Genomic DNA, 22,511 nt, shown 5'->3' with positions numbered 1-22,511 from the left:
TAACCCACAATGGCAAGACTCAGAGTTCCAAGATCCACCGACCTAGTCGTCCAAGCACCCTGCAAATTCTTTTGAAGGTCTGAGACAGCAATACTAACCCATTTGATGTCCAACCCAACAGGGTGAATTACACTCTCTCCTTTTGCCAAGGGTAAAACCACAAACACTAGTCCAGTTGGTATGCGACTCGGGTACTTCAGGACTGTGGAATATTATGGAGACCATGAAATGTTGTTACATCCAATGTCAATAAAACGAAGAGGCTCCCATGCCTAAAATGAATGTTATGCTGTATTTTGGCAGGAGTTCTGGCTGCTATTACTGGCACTGTGCATGCCAGACTTTGGCTCCTGAGGGTAAGAAGAAAGCACTTCATAGATATTCCCACCACCATCGCTAGTTGCGGGGAAAATAAACAAGCAATCCTGAGCAATGGTCAAAAGGCACATTCTTCCAAGTCATATTGGAACAAAATCAACCAAAGACACCAACAATAACTCTCAGAAGACATAAAAACAACATAAAAAATTTAACAACTGCTCAATAAAAGGAGAAAACTTATGTGAAAACATGTGTTTCAATAATGAAGACTGAAAATACAGAGTTGATTCAGAGTCAGGAAATTCCAGTATCAGCAACAGAAAAGAACTTTCAACAATCAAAAAGTCTTATATGATGATCAGAGATTGGGAAATTTTTGGAATATGAACTTCAAGTTTTTTTTCTAAAATTATGTGAAGTTGTACGCACACACCCCTCCCACAGACACGTTCTTATCAACCTGAGTCTAAGACATCGTAATGGAAAAGAAATGTGTTTTACCTAACCAGGTGATTACTTCAAGTCTGAGACAACAAAGTGTATGTCCTACAGATGTAGAGGACAAAGGACACTTAGGATCATGAGTGTTCATATCAGCAACAGGAACTAGAAATTAAGACACTTCGCATCTCTATCATGGAGGAGGCACTTGCAAAAACAAAGCCATGTTTATAACAATGAAATGATTTCTGTCCTGCCACAACTGTCATGAACAAAATACATGACGTTCTATACGGGAAGTATTCCCCAAATTGTGTCCATTCGGGTTTGTCTCCAGTAAATTGGTTCTCATTTAACAAACGATTTTCCCACAGTGTCTGTGCTCCCAGATTGAGGAAATACTGGAAGGTTTTTCCATGGTTCTTAACTTCACAGGGTTTCACATCACTGTGCTCTCACAAGCATCCCCAAAGATTAGAGGGACACCTGAAGGCTTTCCCACATGGTGGACATTCACAAAATTCTCATCTACTGTCATCACATATACTTGCAGTTCTACGCAATATTGAAAGGTCTTACCAGAGACCGCAGATTCACAAAAGTTCACTGTCCAATGTGATTCCTCACGTGTTCCTGAAGGGAGTCGTGACCAGTGAAGTTCTCTCCCCAGTGTGTTTCTTCATATGCCCTCGAAGGGATGAGGGAAACCTGTATGCTTTCCCACACTCCTTGCATTCATAGGATTTAACTGTGTTGTGCGTTTTCAAACGATCTTGAAAACACTGAGGCCGACTGAACGCTTTCCGACACTCTGTACACTTAAAAGGTCTCTCCCCAGTGTGTGTCCGCATGTGTGCTTCCAGGTGCGATGGACTCCTGAAGACTTTGCCACAGTGGTGACATTCATAAAGTCTCTTCCTAGTGTGTCTTCATATGTACCCGCAAGGATGCAGCACGGGTAAAGGCTTTCCCACACTGCTGGCATTTACAGGGTCTTTCCCCAGTGTGTGTCCTCATATGAGCTCGTAGGTTTCCAGGAGTGGTGAAGGCTTTCCCACACTGCTCACATTTACAAGGTCGTTCTCCACTGTGTGTCCTCCTATGAGCTCGCAGGTTTCCAGGACTTAGGAAAGCCTTCCCACACTGCTCACATTTACAGGGTCTTTCCCCAGTGTGTGTCCTCATATGTACTTGCAGGTTTCCATGAGTCGAGAAGGTTTTCCCACACTGCTGACACTTGCAGGGCCTTTCACCAGTGTGTGTCCTTGTATGTCCTCGAAGGTTTGCGAGAGACTTAAAGGCTTTTCCACACAGCTCACATATGAAGGGTCTTTCCCCAGTGTGTGTCCTCGTATGTACCTGTAGGTCTCTGTGCCACTTGAAGGCTCTTCCACACTCCTTACATTCATAGGGTTTCAGGATACCATGTGTGGCCATGTGACGTTCGAAAGGTTGATGCTTTCTGAAAGTTTCACCACACTCCTTACATTCCAAGTGTCCATCTTTAGTGTGCCATCTCACAGTATGTACTACAAGAGTGTGGTGACGAATGAAGGCTTTTTCACAGTGCTGACACTTATAGGGTCTCTCTCCACTGTGCTTCCACATGTGTTGTCGCAGGCATGAGTTATACCTGAAGGTCTTCCCACACTGCTGACATTCATACAGTCTCTCCCCTGTGTGTGTTGTCGTATGTTCCCGCAGATTTCCAAGATATCTGAAGGTCTTCCCACACTGCTGACATTCATAGGGTCTTTCCCCAGTGTGCGTCCTCATATGGACGCGCAGGTTTGTGTAATCCCGGAAGGATCTGCCACACCAGTTACATTCATAGGGTTTCACGGTACTGTGGGTGGCCATGTTATGATTAAAATGTTCATATTTCTGGAAAGTTTTCCCACACTCCTTACATTCGTAGGGGCTATCCCCAGTATGTGTCCTCATATGGACTCCAAGGGCTGTGTGATATCTAAAGAGTCTGCCACACTCCTTACACTCATAGGGTTTCTTGACATTGTGTGTGGCCATGTGATGTTCAAAAGGCAGATGCTTCCTCAAACTTGGCCCACACTCCATACATTCCAAGGTTCTGTCCTTCTCATGTCTTCTCATGTGTGCTTCAAGGGAGTCGTCACCAGGGAAGGCTTTCCCACATTGCTGACATTTACAGGGTTTTTCCCGAGTGTGTGTCCTCACGTGTCTTTGCAGACTTGAAGCAGACCCAAAGGCTTCTCCACACTTCACCCATTCATAGGGTCTCTCCCCACTGTGAGTTCTCATGTGACGTGTAAGGTAGGACTGATACATGAAGACTTTCCCACACACGTCACACGCATGGACTCTCTGTCCACAGTGACCTCTCACGTGACCCCGAAAGGACGACCTGCAAGGGAAACTTTTTCCACATTTCTTGCATTCTAAAGATTGTTTACTACCGCTACTCTTCAAGTCTCTCTTCGAAGCTCCCCCAGTGTCCTGAGGTTCATAAGGTTTCACTCCAAAGCCTGGGTCCACGTGAGGGCTGGGGCTCGAGACACAGCTGCAGGCCGACCCACATTCCTCACGGGGACTAGGTTTGTGTCCAGGGTGGGATCTTTGTGGATTCTCAGGGAAAGAACCATCTGTGAAGGCTTCTCTACACTTGGCGCAGTGACAGGACTTGTCTCCAGTAGGACGATCCTCACGAACGGTAAGACTTGTCATCTGCCTTCTGGTTTCTCTACGTCGATTATATTCACTGCTATCACAGACCCGCTCCACCAAATGACCTCTGTTCAAAATGGGAAGGCACACTGTTATGGAATAGTGATTTTAACTGATCTCTATATTAATTATCTACTGATCCATATTAATGATTACTTGATACATAATGGCCATCTTCAGTGAACGGCTGTGTTTGTGGCACTGTCTTCATGGTAACAAAGTGAAACAAGCTTAATGTACTGGCTGAAGACTGAAATACTGACAGAACACTCTAGGTTTCTCAGATGTTGGTTTTCTCACCATTATTTCCAACTGAATTAGTTTTCAGATGTTCAGTATCTAGAATGCATTCATCAAAACTTCGTCATGTGAAAGTTTGGATCATACAATTATTGAAGTGTGCTCTCAGCGATCCTTTGATTTCAAGTTAGTCTCATCGTCTGCCTTGAGCCCCTCCTTCTCCTGTATGAGTGTTACTCACCTCAAACGCCTTTCCTCGGTTTGGGTCTGATCTCCACTGTTAGGAAATTTCCAGTTTTCTCCAAAAACAGAACACAAATCATTTCTTGCACATAAGATGGTCTTGCCTTCACTGGGGAGCTCATTCTGCAAAACATTCTGCTGAGTCCTTGATGCACTCCTTTTATCCTGATTTGTACCAACTGCAAAAATTAGGATCATAATTTAATTTCTTGGGAATGATCTGTTGTTTGAAGGTAAAAAAATAGACCGTATGTCGATTTCTAGTCATACACTGATCCCAAAATGGAAATGAGGTTCATCAGGAAGAACAGACAAGTAACCAAAGAAAAATCCTCAGAACCCTAGTGATTTGGGACTTCGGCAATAAGAGGAAAAGTGTATGCAGGGCAGCCTGTTTACTCAGAAATACTTCAAAATCGATGGTGACTAATGTGGAGGTAAGTATTATCAGAAAAGTAGAAAGGTAGAAAAGTAGAAAGGAACTGGACAAGATACATACATCCACACCCTACCTCTAAAAGAATAGAAAAAGGCTTGCCATGTGGATGAGGATGGATGAAATGTCCGACAGGGAGAGCAGGTGAATGACAAAATCACCCTTCTCAGAACAAGGACGGAGTCAGGTTTCTAACAAAAATGTGCAAATGCTATTCCCTTCCCTAGAACCTGGTCCGACTGAGGGCTGCTGGACTGTTCTGAAGGCACTGAGGCCATTGGGGGAGCCTGCCTGACTGCCCCAGCTGCCACTGGGTGGTCAGATGGTGGGTGTGGCTGCTGCCCAGCTCCCCGAGAAGAGCCCAGCAGGAGGGAGGATTTGAAGGGTCACAAGCAGTCTGGAAGATGGGCTCTTTATTCTTCGAGTTCACTAATGATGTTTAAGTGTGGACTTTTTCTTCTTCTTCTTGTTGGAAGCACAGTGACCGTTCATTTTATTGTCAGGTGCCCACCACGGTGTTTCAACAATCATACATGTTACAAAATGCTCGCCACATTAAGTATAATTAAAATCTGTCAGTATGGAATACAAATACAATATTATGACCATATTCTACTTCCTGAACTTTCCATTCCCACATTTGTTTTGTGTGTGTGTGTCTGTGTGTGTGTGTGTGTGTTCCAACATTCACTGTTTCTACCCCACACCCAGTGCCCCACGCAACAGTGCCCTCCTCCATTCATTCGCACCTTCGGTAAGTGCCGCTCTGGACCACTCAATCCCCTTCATCTATTTCTCCTCTCCCTCCGTACCCTCCAGTGGCACAAACACCAATTTCTTCTTGATAGTTTTAAGTCTGTTTCTACTTCCTGTTATTTGTTCATTCACTTTGTTATTTAGATTCCACACACAAGTAAAATATGGTGTCTCTCTGACTTATTTACGTGGAAGAAAACCCGCTAGTTCCATCCACATATTCACCAACGGGAAGACGGCATCCCTCTTCCACGGCGGGGCAATCGTCCCTTATATGCGTTTTCCACATGTTCATTATCCAGGTTCTCCCACTGACGGATGTGCGGGTTCCTTCCGTATCTTGAGTACTGCAAGTAACGCTACGATGAACGTCAGTGTTTTTGGTGTGGGTAAATGCCCAGAAGTAGAATTACGAACGATACGGTCCTTCTGTGGTGTTCTGTAGAAACTCCGTACTGCTTTCCATGTGGGCTGCACCAATTTACCTTCCCACCAGCAAAGATGAGTTTCCTTTTCTCCACATTCTCACCAGCACTTGTTATCCTGTTGTCCTTGTCATTCTGATACAGCCAACCTGGCTGCCTTGAGGTGGTATCTCACTGCTGATTCAGTTTGGACTTCCCTTTTATTTATTTATTCGACAGAGAGAGAGATCACAAGTAGGCAGAGAGAAAGGGGGAAGCAGGTTCCCCACTGAACAGAGAGCCCAATGCAGGGCTCAATCCCAGGACCCTGAGACCATGACCTGAGCTGAAGGCAGAGGCTTAACCCACTGATCTCCCCAGGCGCCCCGTCCACATCTCTCACCCAGCTTGTGCTACTCGGGACAAAGATGTTCCATCATCCACTCATTATTCTTTGGCTCCAAGTATTTTGTGATTCCTCCCTGACCTTCTCTGTTGACCCACTGGTGTTAGTAGCATGCTGTTTGGCCTCAGGATGTTTGAGCTTGTTTTTATTTTTTTGGTAAAGTTTTCTTTTTAAGTTATCTGTCAGAGAGAGTAGAGAGGGGGCACAAGCAGGGGAAGCCACAGGCAGAGGGAGAAGCAGGCTCCCCACTGAGCATGGGACCGTGACCCACATGGGAAGCAGACCTTTCACCAACTGAGCCAGCCAGGCATCCCAAGCTTCTTGCTTTTCTTATTATTGACTTGTAATTTCATGCTGCCATTCTTCAAAAACATGCCTCCTAAGATCAGTCTTCATAAATTTACTGAGACTTGTTTTGTGGTCTAACACACAAACTATCCTAGAGAATGTTCTGTGTGCCCTTGAAAAGAATGCATGTTCTGCCATTTGGAATGGAAAGTTCACTATGTCCCCCTGGTGCAATGTCACTGGAATCCACTCTTTACTGATTTTCAGTCTGGGCGTTCTATGCAGGCACATTAGTGGAATGTTAAATCTTCTTGCAATTATTTACTACTCTCATTTTATGCCTCTATTTCTCTTAAGATATGCTTTCTATATTTAGGTGTTCCAATTGGGTGCAAAGATATATTCTATGCACACATATATACACACAATTAAATATGTATCACAATTAAATCTGTGATATATATATCACAGATATATACTGCTCTTGTCCAATTTGCTTATCATCATGTCATGGCAGTCTCTGTCTCGTCACAGTCTCTGTTGTGACCTCCACTGTATCTCATGTAAGTATTCGAGCTCTACTCTTCACCCCCCTTCTATTTGCATGGAGAATCTATTTTAGTCTACTTGCCTTTCAGTCCATATTGTGTCTCCCTTTTAGGCAGACTACAAATGGGTTTTTATAATCATTCAGTCAATACATGTCTTTTGATTGGAGCATTTAGTTAATCTACATTGAAAGTAATTAATGAGAAGCATGTACTTCTTTCTAGTTTGTTAAATGCCTTTTTTATAAGTTTAAGATTTATTTATTTGAGAGAGAGAGCATGAGAGCGGAGCTCGGTGAGGCACAGAGGGAAAAGGAGATGACTGCACTGAGCAGAGAGCCTGATGTGGGACTGGAGCCCTGGACCTTGAAATCATGACCTAAGCCAAAAGCAGATGCTAACCTGACCAAGCCACCCAGGTGTCCCCACAGCCTACCTGTCTTTCTTTCTTTCTTTCTTTTTTAAAAGAAATATGTACACCCAATGTGGGGCTCAGACTCATGACCCTGAGACCAGAAGACCAATGCTCACCAGCTAAAAATAAGCCAGCCAGGCTCCCTATATTTCACATCTGGTCCTCTGTGTCTATGGATAAATTTCAAGATACAAATGATTTCACTACTTGTGTGTTTTAACCATCATAATAGCTTTCTAAGTGACTTGTCTACTAATCTTGTGTTTCCAACTACCAGCAAATTCTTATATCCTTTCAAAATTTTCATGCTTTTACTTATCGCCTTTTCTTTCCTACTTAAAAAAGTTTTCTTTCCCACTAAAAGCAGCACATCATGATTTCTTGTGGGGCCGATTTAATGGTGGGATGTCTGGGTGGATCAGTTATTTGAGCATGCAACTCTTGATTTTGGTTCAGGTCATGATCTCAGGGTCTTGAGATCACGCTGCACATCAGGCTCACACTTGGTGTGGAGCCCACTGAGATTCTCTCCCTTCCTCGCCCTCTGCCCGCCACCCTCCTTGTGCATGTGCGCTCTCTCTCCTCATATAAATAAGTAAAAGATTTTTTTTTTTTAAAGATGGTTGCCTGGTGATGAAATTCTTTAAATGTTGTTTCTTGGGAAACTTTTTTATTTCTTTCAATTCTGAGTGATGGACTTCCTCAGTAGAATATCCTCAGTTGTGGGTTTTTTCCCTTCAGCACTCTGAATGTATGATACCACTTCCCACTGCGTGCCATTTCTCTCTTGAATAATCAGCTAACAGCCTTATGGAGTTTTCCTTGTAGTTTAGAGTTTCTCCAGCTGGTTTCAGATAATCTCTTCATATTTCCTTTTTTCTCCATTTTATTGTAAATGTGGGTGTGCACCTCCTTTTGTTCTTCCCATTTGGCCCTGCTGAACCTCCCAGACCTGAGTATCTGTTCCATGCCCAGATCTGAGAACCCCTCACCCACAGTTTCTTCAAAGAAGTTTCCGTTCTTTCTTCTGTTCTCCTACGTAGACCCCCATGATGCAAATGATCTCATCACTGCTGTGCTCAACAGGTCCCTGAACTTAATACGTCAGTTACTCATTTCTCACCATTACTGTAATTCTGCTGTTCGGCTTGGTTGCTTCCTACGTTCCCTCACCTTCCAGATCACGGGGAGCTGCTGGGCGTCCTCCAATGTGCTATGAATCCCCCTAGGGTATTCCTCACGTCAGTTAGGGGGTTTCTTAGCTGTGATTGGTTCTTGTTTATATTTTCTATCTCCTTGTTGTAGTTCTCACCGTGTCTAGCCACTCTTCTCTCAAGCCTGGGCGGTATCTACATGACCACTACCTTGAATTCGTCTATCTGGTAGATGACTTAGCTCTCTATGATTTAGGTCATTTTCAGTGCTTTTATCCTGTTATTTTCTTTGCAACAAATTCCTCTGTCTTCTCCCTGTGCTGGCACATATTAAGTCAGTCAGCTCTATCTCCCAGTCCTCAGAGTAGTGGCCTTTCCAGAAGACATGCTACAGTGCCCTCCAACACAGCATACCCCGGCCACCAGGACCAGGTGCTCCAGGAGTGTTCTGCTGTGGGCCCTGTGTGGCTGCCTGTCACGGCTGAGACCCACTGCTACATGCACACTGTGTTGGGCTCACACCCCTGCATGGCTGGCTGAGAAGTCCTGCTGTAGCCTTGCTGGGGCACTGATGAATGGGGGTCACCCTCAATATGTCTGTGTGCAACAATGTGTGGTGACTGCTGTGGGTGCAGAGGTGGGCAGCAGTGGGCAGCTGAGAGGCCAAGGGACCAAAGGCCTGAATGCGGCCAATGCAGGCTCCCTGGTCGCTGTGGTTAGCTCCTTCAATCACAGGACAGGAATCATGCTGGAGAGGCAGCCATCATACCTGGAGTTGCCTGACAGGGGTGGCAGGACAGGAGTCCCAATGGGGAAGACATCAGTCCCAAGGGAGGCTGCCACCAAGGGTGGCTGGACAGGAGCTACTTTGGACAGGTACCTCCAATACAGGTGGGTTAGACGGGGTGGGTGAGTGGGAACCAGTGCCGAGTGGGGGGAACCAGTATAAGCAATGCACATGTGACCGGTCAGAACTGGCTCCCAGATGCAGCTGGCTATCCCAGGGGACGGGCTGCAAGACAAAGGACACCCATCAACATGTCAGTCCCCAGACGGCTCTCTGGGCCTCCAGCGTGAGCCCTAAAATTAGGCAATGAATCTTCACACATAACCCAGGGACATTTCAACATGCAGCTGTGTGTTCCGTCTTGTGCCAATGGATAAGAGTGTGCTCTCTGTCCGTTGTCTACAGCCTCCATCCTTCCTGGAGTTGCGCCACACTGATGTTTTAGCTCCCAAACTTAAGACACACTGATTTTCAAAGGCAGGTGTCCCAGGCCCTGGTCTTTGCACTGTGGTCCCCAGGGCCAGGGTGCCTCACTTCTCTGTACCTGGGAGGGCCCATCCACTCCTCCACGTAGCCGCACTGGGGCTGGGCTTCCAACCACATCTCTGCCCCACCTACCCTCTCCCATGAGGACTTCTCATGGGGACAAGCTGCAAAAGATCTGTTCTGGCAGCCTTCAGATCATTTTCAGACTGAGAACGCAAGCGATTCTTGCCTCAGTGTGTCCAGCAGAGCTGGTGATCTCAGGATTCACGTACTCTGTCATCTTCCCTACTCATTAAGTGAGGGTTTAACTGGAGTGACGTCACCGAGCCCGATAGGTAGCAACTGCGTGTAACTTTCATAGGAGTGAAAAGTACACAGCAGCGCTCCCTGCCCTAACGGGACCCTGGAGACCACATTCGCGTTTAGAAAAGCAGGGAGTCTCAGACTTAGCTCAAGACTAATGAAGAATCAATTTAACACATGAAACTGTTTTCACCGAAAAGGTATATGACCCTCAATAGTTTCTCTGAAGGCCTGGACCACGTCTGTCTCCTTTGCACCATATTCCCAGTCCTCAGACTAAGGAAGATCAGACACTCATTCCCTACAACTCTAGAGACGGGTTGGAACCACACTTACCCAGCGAGGCCAAGTTCCTGCAGGTCTCCAGCATCACGTCCCGGTAGAGCTGCCTCTGACCAAGATCCAGTAAAGCCCACTCTTCCCGGGAGAAGTTCACAGCTACATCCGCAAAGACCACCGCGTCCTGGAACATCCACATGTTCTGTTGTGCAGCGCTCCCTCCTCACCCGTGTGTGAGGGAGGATGCGGGGGCGACACTCAGGGAACCGCATCCCACCCTAGGACCCAAGACACACCCATGCAGGAAGTGACAACACGCAAACACACCCACGGCAGTGCCCTCAGTGAAGGGAAGGGCTGGGACCCCAAAGCAGAGGGCGATGACGACAGCTCATACAGACGTACATACACCCCAATATAGGCTATTTGTACTGAAAATGAGCAGATCTGAGCACAGTTGTATGCGAAAGAATGAAAAGTGAAATACTCGTTCAGACCACACTGAAATTGGACGGCACATCTTTGACTTGCTCAAAAACGGTTACTGCCTTGTCAGCCCCAAGAACTGGAACCAGATGTCAGGATGCTGTGAACACACAGATTCCAGTGCTGCTCTCACTGGAAAGCAACAAGATCAAGGAGCCTAGCACAGTCCCCTCTATCACGGCAGAGGCAGACACCACCCTGTCCCTGGGTTAGGTGGACAGTGAGCAGGGACACAGGGCCCAGGGGCCTGGCACATGCAGTACATAAGAGAAGTTCCAGTTCCTGAAGAGTCACGGAAATCAGCAGGGCCTTGACCATATACCCCAGTGTCCAGAATGCAAGCAGAAGGGCACCAGAAAGAGGAGCCCCTGAGAGACTGATGGTAACAGAGCCCAGGGTGACTTTAACAGAGGGCGGGAACATAATGTAGGGGCCGCTTTCCAGCAATAAGCTCGGGCAATGGAAAGATAAGCATCAAAGCAAAAGGCCCACAGTGACCACAGCTGAATGCTAACCCGCTCATGAAGTCACTACCTGGAAATGGCCAGAGGTCCTAAGTAACCAGCAGACTTCTTCCAACCAGGCACAGTTACCAAAACAGGAAAGATTCCATAGGATCACATACTGCCTCACAGTCACCCCATTTCTCGCCCCTCGGCACTACCTCAAAGCAGACACTGTCCCCCGCTGTCCTGTGTGCTGCTCCCTGTGGTGTCTTCAATAAACTTCTATGTCCTTGGTTTGTCTAGGGTGCTTTCACCACCCATGCCACCAGCTCCACGGGATCAGGCCGCCCTAGTTTGACGTCCTTCATGGCGCCACTTTGCTCTGACACTGCATCCCCAGAGTCTTTAAGAATTTTGTGGGAGTTTCCCTCGGTGACGACCTCCAGCTGGGACTGTTCCTTGAGAACATCCAGAGGCCCAAGGAGCGCCCTATGGACTGCCTTTGCCCAAAAGGGTGAGGGATTTCCCCCCTTACCCCTTTCCTCCCTCTTGCTCTTTTTAGTCCTTCGGCTGGTCTAACCCTAGTGCTCCACAGACAACAGAAGGTCCTGGGCTGTGCGTGCCCGTGTGGGCAAAGGACGCCTTTCCTATTCTCTCCCACTTCATCACCTGAGCCCTCCACTCCCAACACGTGGCGCAGCTGGCAACAGCAGCTCCTGCAAAGTGACTCCAGACGGGGTATGTACTCTGCCAGACCCTCTCCTGAGGCCTGCTGACTCTCAGCAGCCTCGCTTCTTAGAGACCAACCCCTTAATTTCTTTGTTCCCTTATATTCAGCTGCCATTTGATCTATAGCCAAACACGTTCCTATGTGTCCCAACGGTGAGTCCTCTCCTTGTGTGACCTGGTTTGGCCACCTGGTGTGTGGCTCTGGCTACTGCCGGAAACGATGCAGCGGGGCTTACTACCCCCATCTGCTGCAACCCCTCCTTGGTGGGACAGGCCAATGGGCATCAGCAGCAGGTCTTTCCCGTTATAGGAAATAAAGCGGCTGGTTCAGGGAGCACAACTGCAGTCATAAGCCTTATGAACAGAATAAAAACCAAAACCCCATGATCACTTCGACGGACCCAGGAAGCCATCTGACCAAACCCACGACCCTGTCTTAACAAGAGAACTCAACCAACCAGGAACAAAGGCGAACGGCCTCACCCTGGTAAGGGGCAGCGGGGAAAAGCCCACACCTAACACCTGAGCAGCCGCGGCTCCGAGGAGGATCTGCCAGCGGCCGACAGGTTCAGGTGATGCTGGACGGTTGTCATCAGGGGCACGGAGGTGGCCCTGCAAGCAGACACCCCTCAGACCCACTAGAATAGCTCCGAGGTCATGCAGGCGCCAGCCGGGGAGGAGGCGAGGCAGGGGCAGCTGTCACGCATCTCTGCTGCTGGGAATGCCAAACGGTGCGGCCACCTGGGAAGAGTCCAAGTGGTGAACGTCGAGTCACCGCGCACGACAGCGGCCACCACCAGCTCGCGCTCGCCCGCGCTCAGCAGCCGACCCCACAGCCAGCAAGGAAACCCGCGCAGCAGCCCGTCCGCTCCCCGGAAACGAGTAAAGGAGACACGACTAAGATGGAGTCACGAGTCCGCAGACAAAGCACCCGAACCCTCCCTCAGGGCCAGGTGCGGAGTAACGCGGGGAGATGCGCGCCGCCAGGCCGTCCTGCACCGGAGGAAGCAAGATTGTTTCTCCGCGTGGCAACAGTCCAGCCAATGAGAGACACGCACGGCTCAGCCAATGAGACACACTCACGGCTCAGCCAATGAGAGACACTCAGGGCTCAGCCAATGAGAAGTCACAACACAAGGACTCTCCAGCTTGCTCCAATGGATGCTCTGTGTGGCGGCCCCGCCCCGTGCCCCGGCTCCTCCGAGAAGGAACCGCTCCCTTTCTTTCCCAGGCTTGCCTGTGCTTTTGCTGGGGGCTTTCTTGTCCCCTATTACGATTCTCTGATATTCCCACATAAACCCATTTTTCTATAAGACTTTAAAATTTTTTATTTAATTTGTTTTTCATTTATTACTAATTTATCATTTATTAATATTCATATTCATATTTAATTATACATTTATTTGTCATTATTTCTTACGTATGGATCTATGGATCTATGAGCACAGAGGGAATCTCAAGCAGACCATGTACTAAGCACAGAACAAGGCTCAATTTCAAGACGTCAAGATCATGACCTGAGCCAAAATCAAGAGTCGGACACTTAAGCCACTGAACCACCTACTTAGCCCCACCCCATAACTCAATTTTTCCTGTAAAAAGAAGTGACGGTTTTATTGTTAATGTCAGTGTGACTTGCTGATCACAAATGGACCCAAGAAGACACCGACCACTGAGAACATGCAAGTGTGGGTCCCACAGAGCCCACGGTGCTGCTTTCTCACCGACCCGGGCTGGAGGCTGGGCGGATCAGAGGTCGGCGCCCTGTCTGCGCCAGGCAGGGTCTGCTGGGGACCTGTGCCGGGGGCTTGTTCCTTCGCAGAAGACTCATTCGGCTTTGGTTCACCTCCTTTTCAGAACTGGGCTCTTCCTCTTGGATCAGTGCCGAATGGAAACAGGCTGGTCTTCTGTCTGATTTCTTCTGTAACAAGCCTACTCCTACATAGAAACCATGTTGAGAAATTCCATAGTCTAGAGAAAACCACCAGGAAATGGATTCCAGTCATCAAAGTGCCATGACAGGGCAACTAAGGGGGACCCTGGCCAGTTTGTTTTCAACACCACCATTCCCCCAGGGGCACTGGGGTGGCTCAGTGGATTAAGCCGCTGCCTTTGACTCAAGTCATGATCTCAGGGTCCTGGGATGGAGCCCCACATCGGTCTCTCTGCTCAGCAGGGGGCCTGCTTCCCCCCTTACCCTGCCTGCCCCTCTGCCTGCTTGTGATCTCTGTCAAATAAACAAATAATATCTTTAAAACAAACAAACCAACAAGTAAAAACAACAACAAAAAAAAGCCCCACAGTCCCTCCACACATGCATTTCTAACAAAATGAACTAAATAACCAAATGTAATTCAGAACTAAAATGGCCTTAGGGTGTTTGGGTGGCCCATCCGTTAAGGGTCCTACTCTTGGTTTCAACTCAGGTCACGACCTCATGGGTCCTGAGACCCTGTGCTCTGCGCTCAGCAGGTGGCCGCTTGCAGATTCTCACCTCTGCCCCTCCTTGATTCATTGCTCTCTCAAATAATAAATAAAATTTTAAAAAGGAAAGGAAGGAAGAAAAAAGGAAGGAAGGGAGAGAGAGTAAGAGGGGCTACAGGGGCTTTGACGGGGAACTTCGGAACTCAATCTCCCCAACTGGTCTCAGTGATCATTAAATCTGCAGTTTGCCTCCCAGATCTCTGTTTCCACAGCGGAGCCCTGCACCGCTCTGCCCTCCAAACCGCCTGTGGTTTCGCGACCTTACACGCTCCCAAGGGCAATTCCCGCAGCTGCAGAGTAAATCCAGTTTGGGGGTAAAGTAACCGACAGCTCTATTTTTAATGAGTCATCAGACGGTTGGCACTGACAGAGGATGGACACACGGCCTGTCGGAAAACCGCGCAACGCAGGAACAGGCCCCAGACTAGGGGAAGGGGCGGCAGTGGGGCGGGGCGGGGGCTGCGGCAGCCCGTGGACACCGCGCATTGCAGACTGCTTCTGTGCGGGGTAACGAGGGATGGTTTCCCTTGACCCGTGCATGCAGCAGAGCCCAGTCCTGCGGATCCCACGTCCGCACGGAAGCACCCGCAGGGGTACGAGGGACCGCAGCGACGTAAGGGGTTTCTCACGGCGCAGAAGGAGGTTGGTTTGCGCCGGGGGGACCGGGATGCGCAAGTGTACTGAACACGCGAGGAGCCCAACCGCGCAGACATGGAGAGGCACGCGAACCCCTGAGCTGGACAGAACACAAGCAACACACGGAAAGGAGACCGCACGGATGTCCACAGAGCGTGAAGGAAGCAGACGCGCGGGTGACAGATGACAGCATGCGGGAAATGCTGCCCTAGAAGGGGAACCCCAGGATGACAGTGCCCACCCCAGCACGGATCAGAGCGACCTCCGTGTGATGCCCAGCAGATCCCTGGTCCTCCCCGAGCTGGACAGAGCCAAGCCGGAGAGCTCTCGGGGCCGGGTGACAAGCATCCGCCCGAATGGACGCCGCAGCCGCATTCACTGGCCAATTTTAATGTCCCGCCACCGACACCGCCACCCCCCCCCCACCGTGTGTCAGTGTTTACTCCGGTTTACACTTAGAATGACTGCAGCTGCGGTGCCCACACCGGCCAGGGATGAACGTGAGGACCGCCCACCCCCAAGGCCCCGACTCGCCCACAGTCGAGAACGTGAGCCCACTGCGCACACCGCAAGGACAGAAGTCGTGTCGCCCACGCTGGCCCCACTAGTCAGCAAGAGCCTCCCCAGGACACACTCGGGAGGAGCAGCACGGGTGAGCGGCTCAGAGCAGGGGCTGCTGCCCGGTCGCGGCACCGGAAACCCACCTCAGCCCGCCCTCTGCAGAGGAGGACAAGCTGTCCCCAGGGAAAGACCCATGCACCCTGCCTCCCAGAGCGGTCGCTTTGGAAGCCCTTCCATGAGACCTTGCCTCGGCCAATCCACAGTTCCCTCAAGGGAGAGGGGGGCATCTCAACCAGGTGTCCTTTCTGATTCACCAAGGAGTGACACCAGGTTGGATGGTGTTAAGGGCCTACTTAATCAGAGAAAGCCCTTTTCTTGTTTCTGCAGTAAACTTAGATTGACCCCGCCCCTCCCAGAGGAACTTACTTGCAAAGCCCAGATACAAGGGCGGGTCAGCCAGGTAGAGATGGGCAATCACTGGGGCACGCACATATCTACTAGGGTGAATTGTAATTCAATTGGCTGCCCGTGTGTGAGGTAAGGTGACTGCGCAGTTTTCTCCGTGTTTTGCAATCTCATTGGCCACCTGTGCAAGGCCGGGCTAAAGTACCTCTATAGAAGTCAGTCTGAGGCAGGAAGGGGTCGCCTCTTTGCAAGAGTCATACCTGACCGGACAGGTTGATTCTCAATGCTTGGCATGAAATAAAGCTTTGCTTAACCCTTGCTTTGTATCAGTCTCGCTCCTTTGATCACGGACCCTAACAGGTTACAGGTCCACCGCGGGTCCCCCTGTGAGCTCAGAGGGTTGGGGGCGGCCAGAAAGAGGTCCTTTTTAGGCCCCCGTTGAAATTCTCCCCTCCAAGCAGGGCTGCCTCCAACTACCCTCCCGGCACCTCCCAGTCTGTTGGAATCACAAAGAAATGGAAAACAAACAAACAAACCAGAACAGCAACAATAAAAAACAAAAACAAAAACAAAACCCTCCTTCCTTAAAAGTTTGAGGAGCACAAAGGGCTCACAGAGACCTACAGTGTCCCCCAGGCCTGGAAAGAGCCAAAGGCGATCAGAGACAATGAATCTCTCCTGGCAGCTCGGAAAGTACTCAAAGGCCCGCGTTCCGTCCCCAGGTCCCAGCCCCAGGCCCCCTGCAGGGCGCACCAGCTCTCAGATGAGGCCCTTCGCCCCCTCCCCGCTCCCAACAGCGACCTGGGCGCGCGATCCTGTCCGCGGCTCCGCCCCCGGCCCCCAGGGAAGCCCTGGCTCCGGCACCCGGGACGCAGGAACACGTACGAACTGCTCTGGGCCACCTCCCGCCGCCTCCGCGGGGAGTGGGTGTCCGGAGCCGACAGGCGGTCCGAGCCGGGTCCCCAGCCGGAAGCCAGGGGCCGGGACGGCGAAGCCAAAACCACACTCGCACCGCCTGTGCTGCCGGCGGGACACGGGGGCACCGGGTGTCACCGCCTCTGCAGAAGGATTTCAGCAAAACGTCCCCAAATCACGCAATGAACTGCAGCGCGTCTGTCACTGTCTCGGCAAAGAGGCGGCTTAGACACACGCCCACGGGTGTCAGCCCCGAACACGGACCGAACCGTGGCCGGATGCGCGGCCGCGGCCCGACGGGCACCGCTCGGCGCGCCCCGTGCCTGTTCCGACGGACCCGCAGGAGCCCCGGGCCCCGACATGCAGCCAAAGTCCCTAAACCCCTAACGGTAGCCCCGCGCAGCAGCCCGCTCCCGTCCCGCGGCCTCTCGGCGGTTGCACACCCTTCGTCGGGCCCCGTCGTCCCGAAGTGACCGGACCGAGAAGCGCAGGCTCCGCAGCAAGCGAAACCCACCGCGGCCGTCCGGGGCGGCCCAGCCCCGCGCGCGCTCGTCCCGGCCCGAGGGAGAGACCCCCACCCCTACCCCGGGGGAGCGCACGAGGTCCCGCCCGGAGGGTCCTCTGCGCGCCCGCTGCCCGGTCGGCGCCCACCGTCCCCCCGCGGGGCCGCACACGGTACGCAGCCCCAGGCCTGCCCGCCCCGCGCCGGCCTCGCTCCGGCTCCCCCCGCCCAGCACGCAGGTGCGGCCCGACCCGGAGGGGAGCGCCCCGCCGCGGCCGCTCCTGCTTCGCTCTGGCCGGCGGGACCCACGCTGCGGGCCCCGCGCTCACCATCTAGGCGTCCGGCTCCCGAACCTCTTGGCGTCCGTCCTGCGCCGCAGACCCACACGTGCGCCGCGCCGCGCCGGTGAGCTCCGCCCGCTGCGCCCCTGAGCCACACCTACCAGGACGGGGTCCTCCCTCGGGCCTGATTGGACGGGATACAGGCCCCGCGCTCCGATTGGGCGATACTTCAGGTCCTGCGACCTGATTGCACAAGGATTCGGGGTTACCACCCCGACCCTGATTGGACATTCCTCCGGGACATCGGGCTCGCCGCGCCGTGATAGGCCAGCCTGCGGCCCTTTACCTTCTGATTGGGCTGCACTCCCGACACCGCCCCTGGGGACCCACACCAGGCTGCGCTCCCAGGCCCCGCCTCCCGCATCCTGACTGACAGGCCAGCGCTCCACACGTGTCTCACCTGCCTGCGGGGGAGTCGGCTCCCAACCCGGAGGACTCCGGCCCGCCGACCCGCCTGCGCCCTCTTTCCGCCCCCGGAATCCGACGCAGTCTCCCCGCGGAGCCTCCCCCGTGCGGCGCCCGATCCGGACGCGGCGGAACGGAGCTGTCCGTGGTCCCCGCCTGGGCGAGGGGACGGAGCCCCTGTCCCGCGTGCTGGAGCGCAGCCCGGGAGCCGGTGCCATCACGGGGCGCGGAGGTGGGGGTCAAGCCTCCGGGGTCTCCGCCCGGCGCCGGTTCCCCGCGTCTGGATTCCAGCCACCCGGGCGGGGAAGGGGCATCTCGACGTGGTTTGGGCTCGCGTCGCGGTCCTTAGTGACGCCGAGCGAGCATCATCGCTGCGTTAGCGGAAGCTGTAATGTCGGTGGGGTCGGCGCGCCTTCAGCCAGGCCTTGTCGGGTCCTGCTCTCCGATCCAAGGGCTGTTTGTGGATTCCGGTGGACACAGTCTCACCGTCTCTGTGAGATTTACAACATGTTCCCCCCCTTCTCTGGGTGTCTTATCCCTCCCAGGTAATGTCCTTGGATGGACAACGGATTCATTCTACTGTCACTCGTGATAGGCAGACGTCAGGCCACCTCCTTACCAACTCCTGTCCTTGCTGCGCGCTCCGAGACTGGGTAGGTGGCCTTGCTGCCAGTGGGGAGAAGGACCCGGGTTCAGTTACGATGCCAGAGGGGCAAGGCCCTGGGAGGGCGGGCCTCAGGTCTCGCACCAAGAGGGTTCTTGTCTTTGTGCAAGAAATTGGAGGGCAAAGGTGCCTGGGTGGCTCAGTTGTTAAGCCTCTGCCTTCAGCTCAGGTCATGATCCCGGGGTTCTGGGATTGAGCCCCACATCAGGCCCCTTGCTCCACGGGAAGCCTGCTTATCCCTCTCCAAGTCCCCATGTTTGTGTTCCCTCTCTATCAAATAAATAAATAAAATCTTTTCAAAAAAAATTCAAGGGCGGGGCGCCTGGGTGGCTCAGTGGGTTAAAGCCTCTGCCTTCAGCTCAGGTCATGATCTCAGGGTCCTGGGATGGAGCCCCACCTCAGGCTCTCTCCTCAGCAGGGAGCCTGCTTCCCCCTCTCTCTCTGCCTGCCTCTCTGCCTACTTGTGATCTCTCTCGGTCAAATAAATAAATAAAATCTTAAAAAAAAAAAATTCAAGGGCAAGCCATTTAGAGAAAGGGACAAGGATTTACCAAGTATACAAGTAAGAAAGGAGATGGTCTCTCCTCACAGTGGGGAAACGGAACCTCTAACCAAAGCCTTTATAAGTGCTTTTTTTTTTTTTAAGATTTATTTATTTATTGGGGGAGGGGCAGAGGGAGAGGGAGAGAGACTCTCAAGCAGACTCCCTGCTGATTTTAGAGGCCCACATGGGGCTCTAGCTGAAGACCCTGAGATCATGACCTGAGCCACCCAGGTGCCCCTGTTGTGTTTTGTTTTGTTTTGTTTCAATGAGCTAACCCTACAGGGAGGAGCTTCCCCTTTAACTTTGGGTTCATCATTTACATTGAGGTGAGTTTTTCCTTTGTCTTAGAGTTGGAGACATACCTACAGGGAACGACTTTGAGCATGTGCAAGCTTTCTGGCTTTCACTGCTGTAGGGAGTGGGGTCCAGTTGTTCTTGAGTCTGATCTCGTGACTCTTTGCATGACCTGATGACTTTTATATTGAGGGTTAGCCTAAAACCAAAATGGTTTTACGTTGGTCAACTTGTCTTCTGGGTGTCCCTCCCTCACCTCTTGCTCAGGTACAGCGGGTCCTACCAAGACCTCCCCCCTCATACCCTGGCTGCAGAACTGATGGCCCTGTGGTCCCTTGGATGCCATCTGGCCAAGGATTAGGGTGGCCAGGACCCCTCTGGCCAGGTATTCCTGGGGAAAGTGGGGACCTGTCTGGATTCTGGGACCCCAACCCCACAGCCAAGGGTGGGAGCTGGGTTGGGGGCCCCTAAGGGTATTGGGAGAACCAGTATACAACCCATTCAGGTGGGAACCAGCCCCCACCCAGGCAACCCCCACCCCCACCATGCACTCACTATCTCAATGCCTTTCCCCAGGAGGGCCCCAAGGGCAGGAGCATATGAAGGCGAGGCCCACCCAAAGCCACAGAGAGGAGCCTGGGAGCACTCCCTCTTGGATGGTGCCTGAGCCCCTGCACCCTGACGGATCTGCTCTCCCCTGCTAGAACCTGTGACCTGGCAGAGCTTCTGACCACAACCTCACATCTCCTGATGGGGCGGCCATCGAGCACTGGAGCTGGGTCCCTCCTCCCAGACTGGGATATCCTGACTCAGTTTCCCCACGGAACTCCCCCTTGTCCAGAGCTGGGACAGAGGGGACAGGTCTGAACGGGACAGGAGGGCCTGTGGACTTCAGGTGTTGGGAATCACTGTGGGAATGAGGTCCTCATGGCTCTGTGTCCTTCCTCTAAGAACAGAGACCCTGCACCTCTGGAGCTTGACCAAGTGTTCCCTGCAACCCATTTCTTACCACACAGTTCTCAGGCTCTCTCCACACAGGAGTCCTGAAATTTGGGTCCCCTCCTACACCTAGGAAACACTGGGACTGGGACCCAGCTCCGGGTCTGTGATGTAGGAAAGATGTTGGGTTTCAAAGCCGACAGCCAAGAAAGAATTCTTGAGATGTCTTTGATGCAGAAAGGTGGTTTTATTCAAGTACAGGGAACAGGACCCTTGGGCAGAAGGAGCTGCACTGGGGCCATGAGGAGCGGCCCATTACATCCATGCAAGGTGGTCGGGTGTTAGGGAGAGCGTATGTCTGGAAGGAATTCTGGAAGCAAGGTTTCCAGAATCTAGAGGGTGTAGCTGTTGTTGGGAAAAGTGCCTCATTACTGTTTTGTAAACCCTGAGTCATGAAACCCTTCAAATGTGTATCAGTGGGTTGGTCGATTGTATGCTTGTGGGATGAATGCCAACATGTATCTTGGGGAATAGAAAGAAAGGAAGTTTCCAAAGGAATTTTTATACCTTAAAGTAGACTTACAGGACCCTGGGGGGTCAGGCTAGGATTGCCTTCTGCCCTTAGCATAGTATCAACATCAAAGCCGTTGAGTCCCTAGAGGAATGTCACTCTGCTTGTTTCAGGGACCTGTCACCAGGCTGTAAGTAGTAAGGAAATGTAATGGTTTCTCTTCCACCTTTGTTTCCCACAGCAGTCCGTTTCTCCCGAGAGTGAGAACACCTTGACCACAGGAGGCCCTGTCCAGTCCAGCCACGCTGGCCCTGTACTCCTCTGGGTGCCCCCATCAGTCCAACTTCCCCTTCTACGTGGAAGAGAAAAGCCCCTTCCTGTCTGATTTGAGATGCTTGTACCTCTTGGATCAGTTTATTGTCACCTGAGTCAAGTTTCTCCTTATACCAAATCCAGATCTGTTCGCTATTAGACAGACATGCATTTACCTTTGGAACCCACTGCCTCTGGAGAGCTTGGTGCTCCTGGGAGTTGGAACTATTTAAGAAGCAAATTTCGGGGCGCCTGGGTGGCTCAGTAGGTTAAGTGTCTGCCTTCAGCTCAGGTCATGATCCCAGGGTCCTGGGATGGAGCCCCACAACAGGCTCCTTGCTCGGCGGGGAGCCTGCTTCTCCTTCTGCCTGCTGCTCCCCCTGCTTGTGCTCTATCACTCTCTCTGACAAATAAATAAAATCTTTTAAAAAGCCGGGAGTTGGTGGGGAGGCGAATGGGTCGTGGCAGGTCACCTTCCTTTCTGGGATGGCAGGGATCTAGCAGCTGGATATGACGAGCTCATTCCTGATGGATGGGTTTAAGATTCCATTTCTGGAAGAGGCCGAAATGGCAATGAAGTCATGGTTTGGGGACAGGGAGCTGAGTGAGTGACTCCATTTTGGTCTGGTCTTATTTTTAGCAGCACCCAAGCCTGGGAGCAGGAACTTTTTGGACTACCGCCATCATGAGATGTACTTAAGGCTTTCAAGTGGTCGTTTTGTACTGGAAAGACATGTATTTTAGATCGCTTTTTGAACGTGTACCTAAAAGACTTTTAAGTATAAAAGTATGCTATCCCTCTTAGGTGGGCCGTCACCATGGGTGGCAATTGTCTAGAGAGGAGAGAACACGGAAGAGTTGATTCATTCTGCAAGGGAGGAGAGGGGCCCGACATCTTGAGAAATGTCGGCCCGAGTTCCTGTCCACCTGGGCCAGGCCCTTTCTGGGTGTGACAGGACTGCAGCTGTGTCCATGGGAGGGGAGGGGCGGGTGTGGATGGGGGTCACGGGTAGAGCAGGAAGCGACGGGTTTCCCCGGGGCTCTGTCCAGGGCTCCTCTGGGAAGCAGGTGTGCTTCCCAGAGGAGAATATGTTTTGTAGTTGGCGTCTACTCCCTGAGAATGGCAG

General features: G+C 51.7%; 1 protein-coding gene and 1 long non-coding RNA gene across 3 annotated transcripts; one reads left to right on the top strand and one right to left on the bottom strand.

Moving 5' to 3' along the window:
• Window positions 1-431: 431 nt before the first annotated feature.
• LOC131823252 (zinc finger protein 77-like) lies at window positions 432-17,779 on the bottom strand. 2 transcript variants are annotated; one of them, XM_059159368.1, is made up of 4 exons: window positions 17,704-17,779; window positions 10,268-10,394; window positions 3,947-4,127; window positions 432-3,532 (listed from the first exon to the last, which is right to left on the bottom strand). In XM_059159368.1, exons 1-4 carry the CDS (start codon window positions 17,704-17,706, stop codon window positions 1,681-1,683), a joined length of 2,163 nt encoding a protein of 720 aa, XP_059015351.1. In that variant the 5' UTR covers window positions 17,707-17,779; the 3' UTR covers window positions 432-1,680. The 2 variants fall into 2 exon arrangements, with proteins under 2 accessions (XP_059015351.1, XP_059015350.1); XM_059159367.1 differs by lacking the exon at window positions 17,704-17,779 and having other exon boundaries at window positions 10,268-11,864.
• Window positions 17,780-18,118: 339 nt separating this feature from the next.
• LOC131823271 (uncharacterized) lies at window positions 18,119-21,815 on the top strand. The gene is made up of 4 exons (XR_009350538.1): window positions 18,119-18,352; window positions 18,666-18,773; window positions 20,199-20,483; window positions 21,314-21,815. It is a non-coding gene; the product is annotated as an uncharacterized LOC131823271 (long non-coding RNA).
• The last annotated feature ends 696 nt before the right edge of the window (window positions 21,816-22,511 follow it).

Source organism: Mustela lutreola, chromosome 2 (assembly GCF_030435805.1).
Source record: "Mustela lutreola isolate mMusLut2 chromosome 2, mMusLut2.pri, whole genome shotgun sequence".
NCBI classification, from domain to species: Eukaryota; Metazoa; Chordata; class Mammalia; order Carnivora; family Mustelidae; genus Mustela; species Mustela lutreola.
The sequence above is the reverse complement of the archived record's forward strand: the minus strand, read 5'-3'. Positions and strand labels throughout refer to the sequence as shown.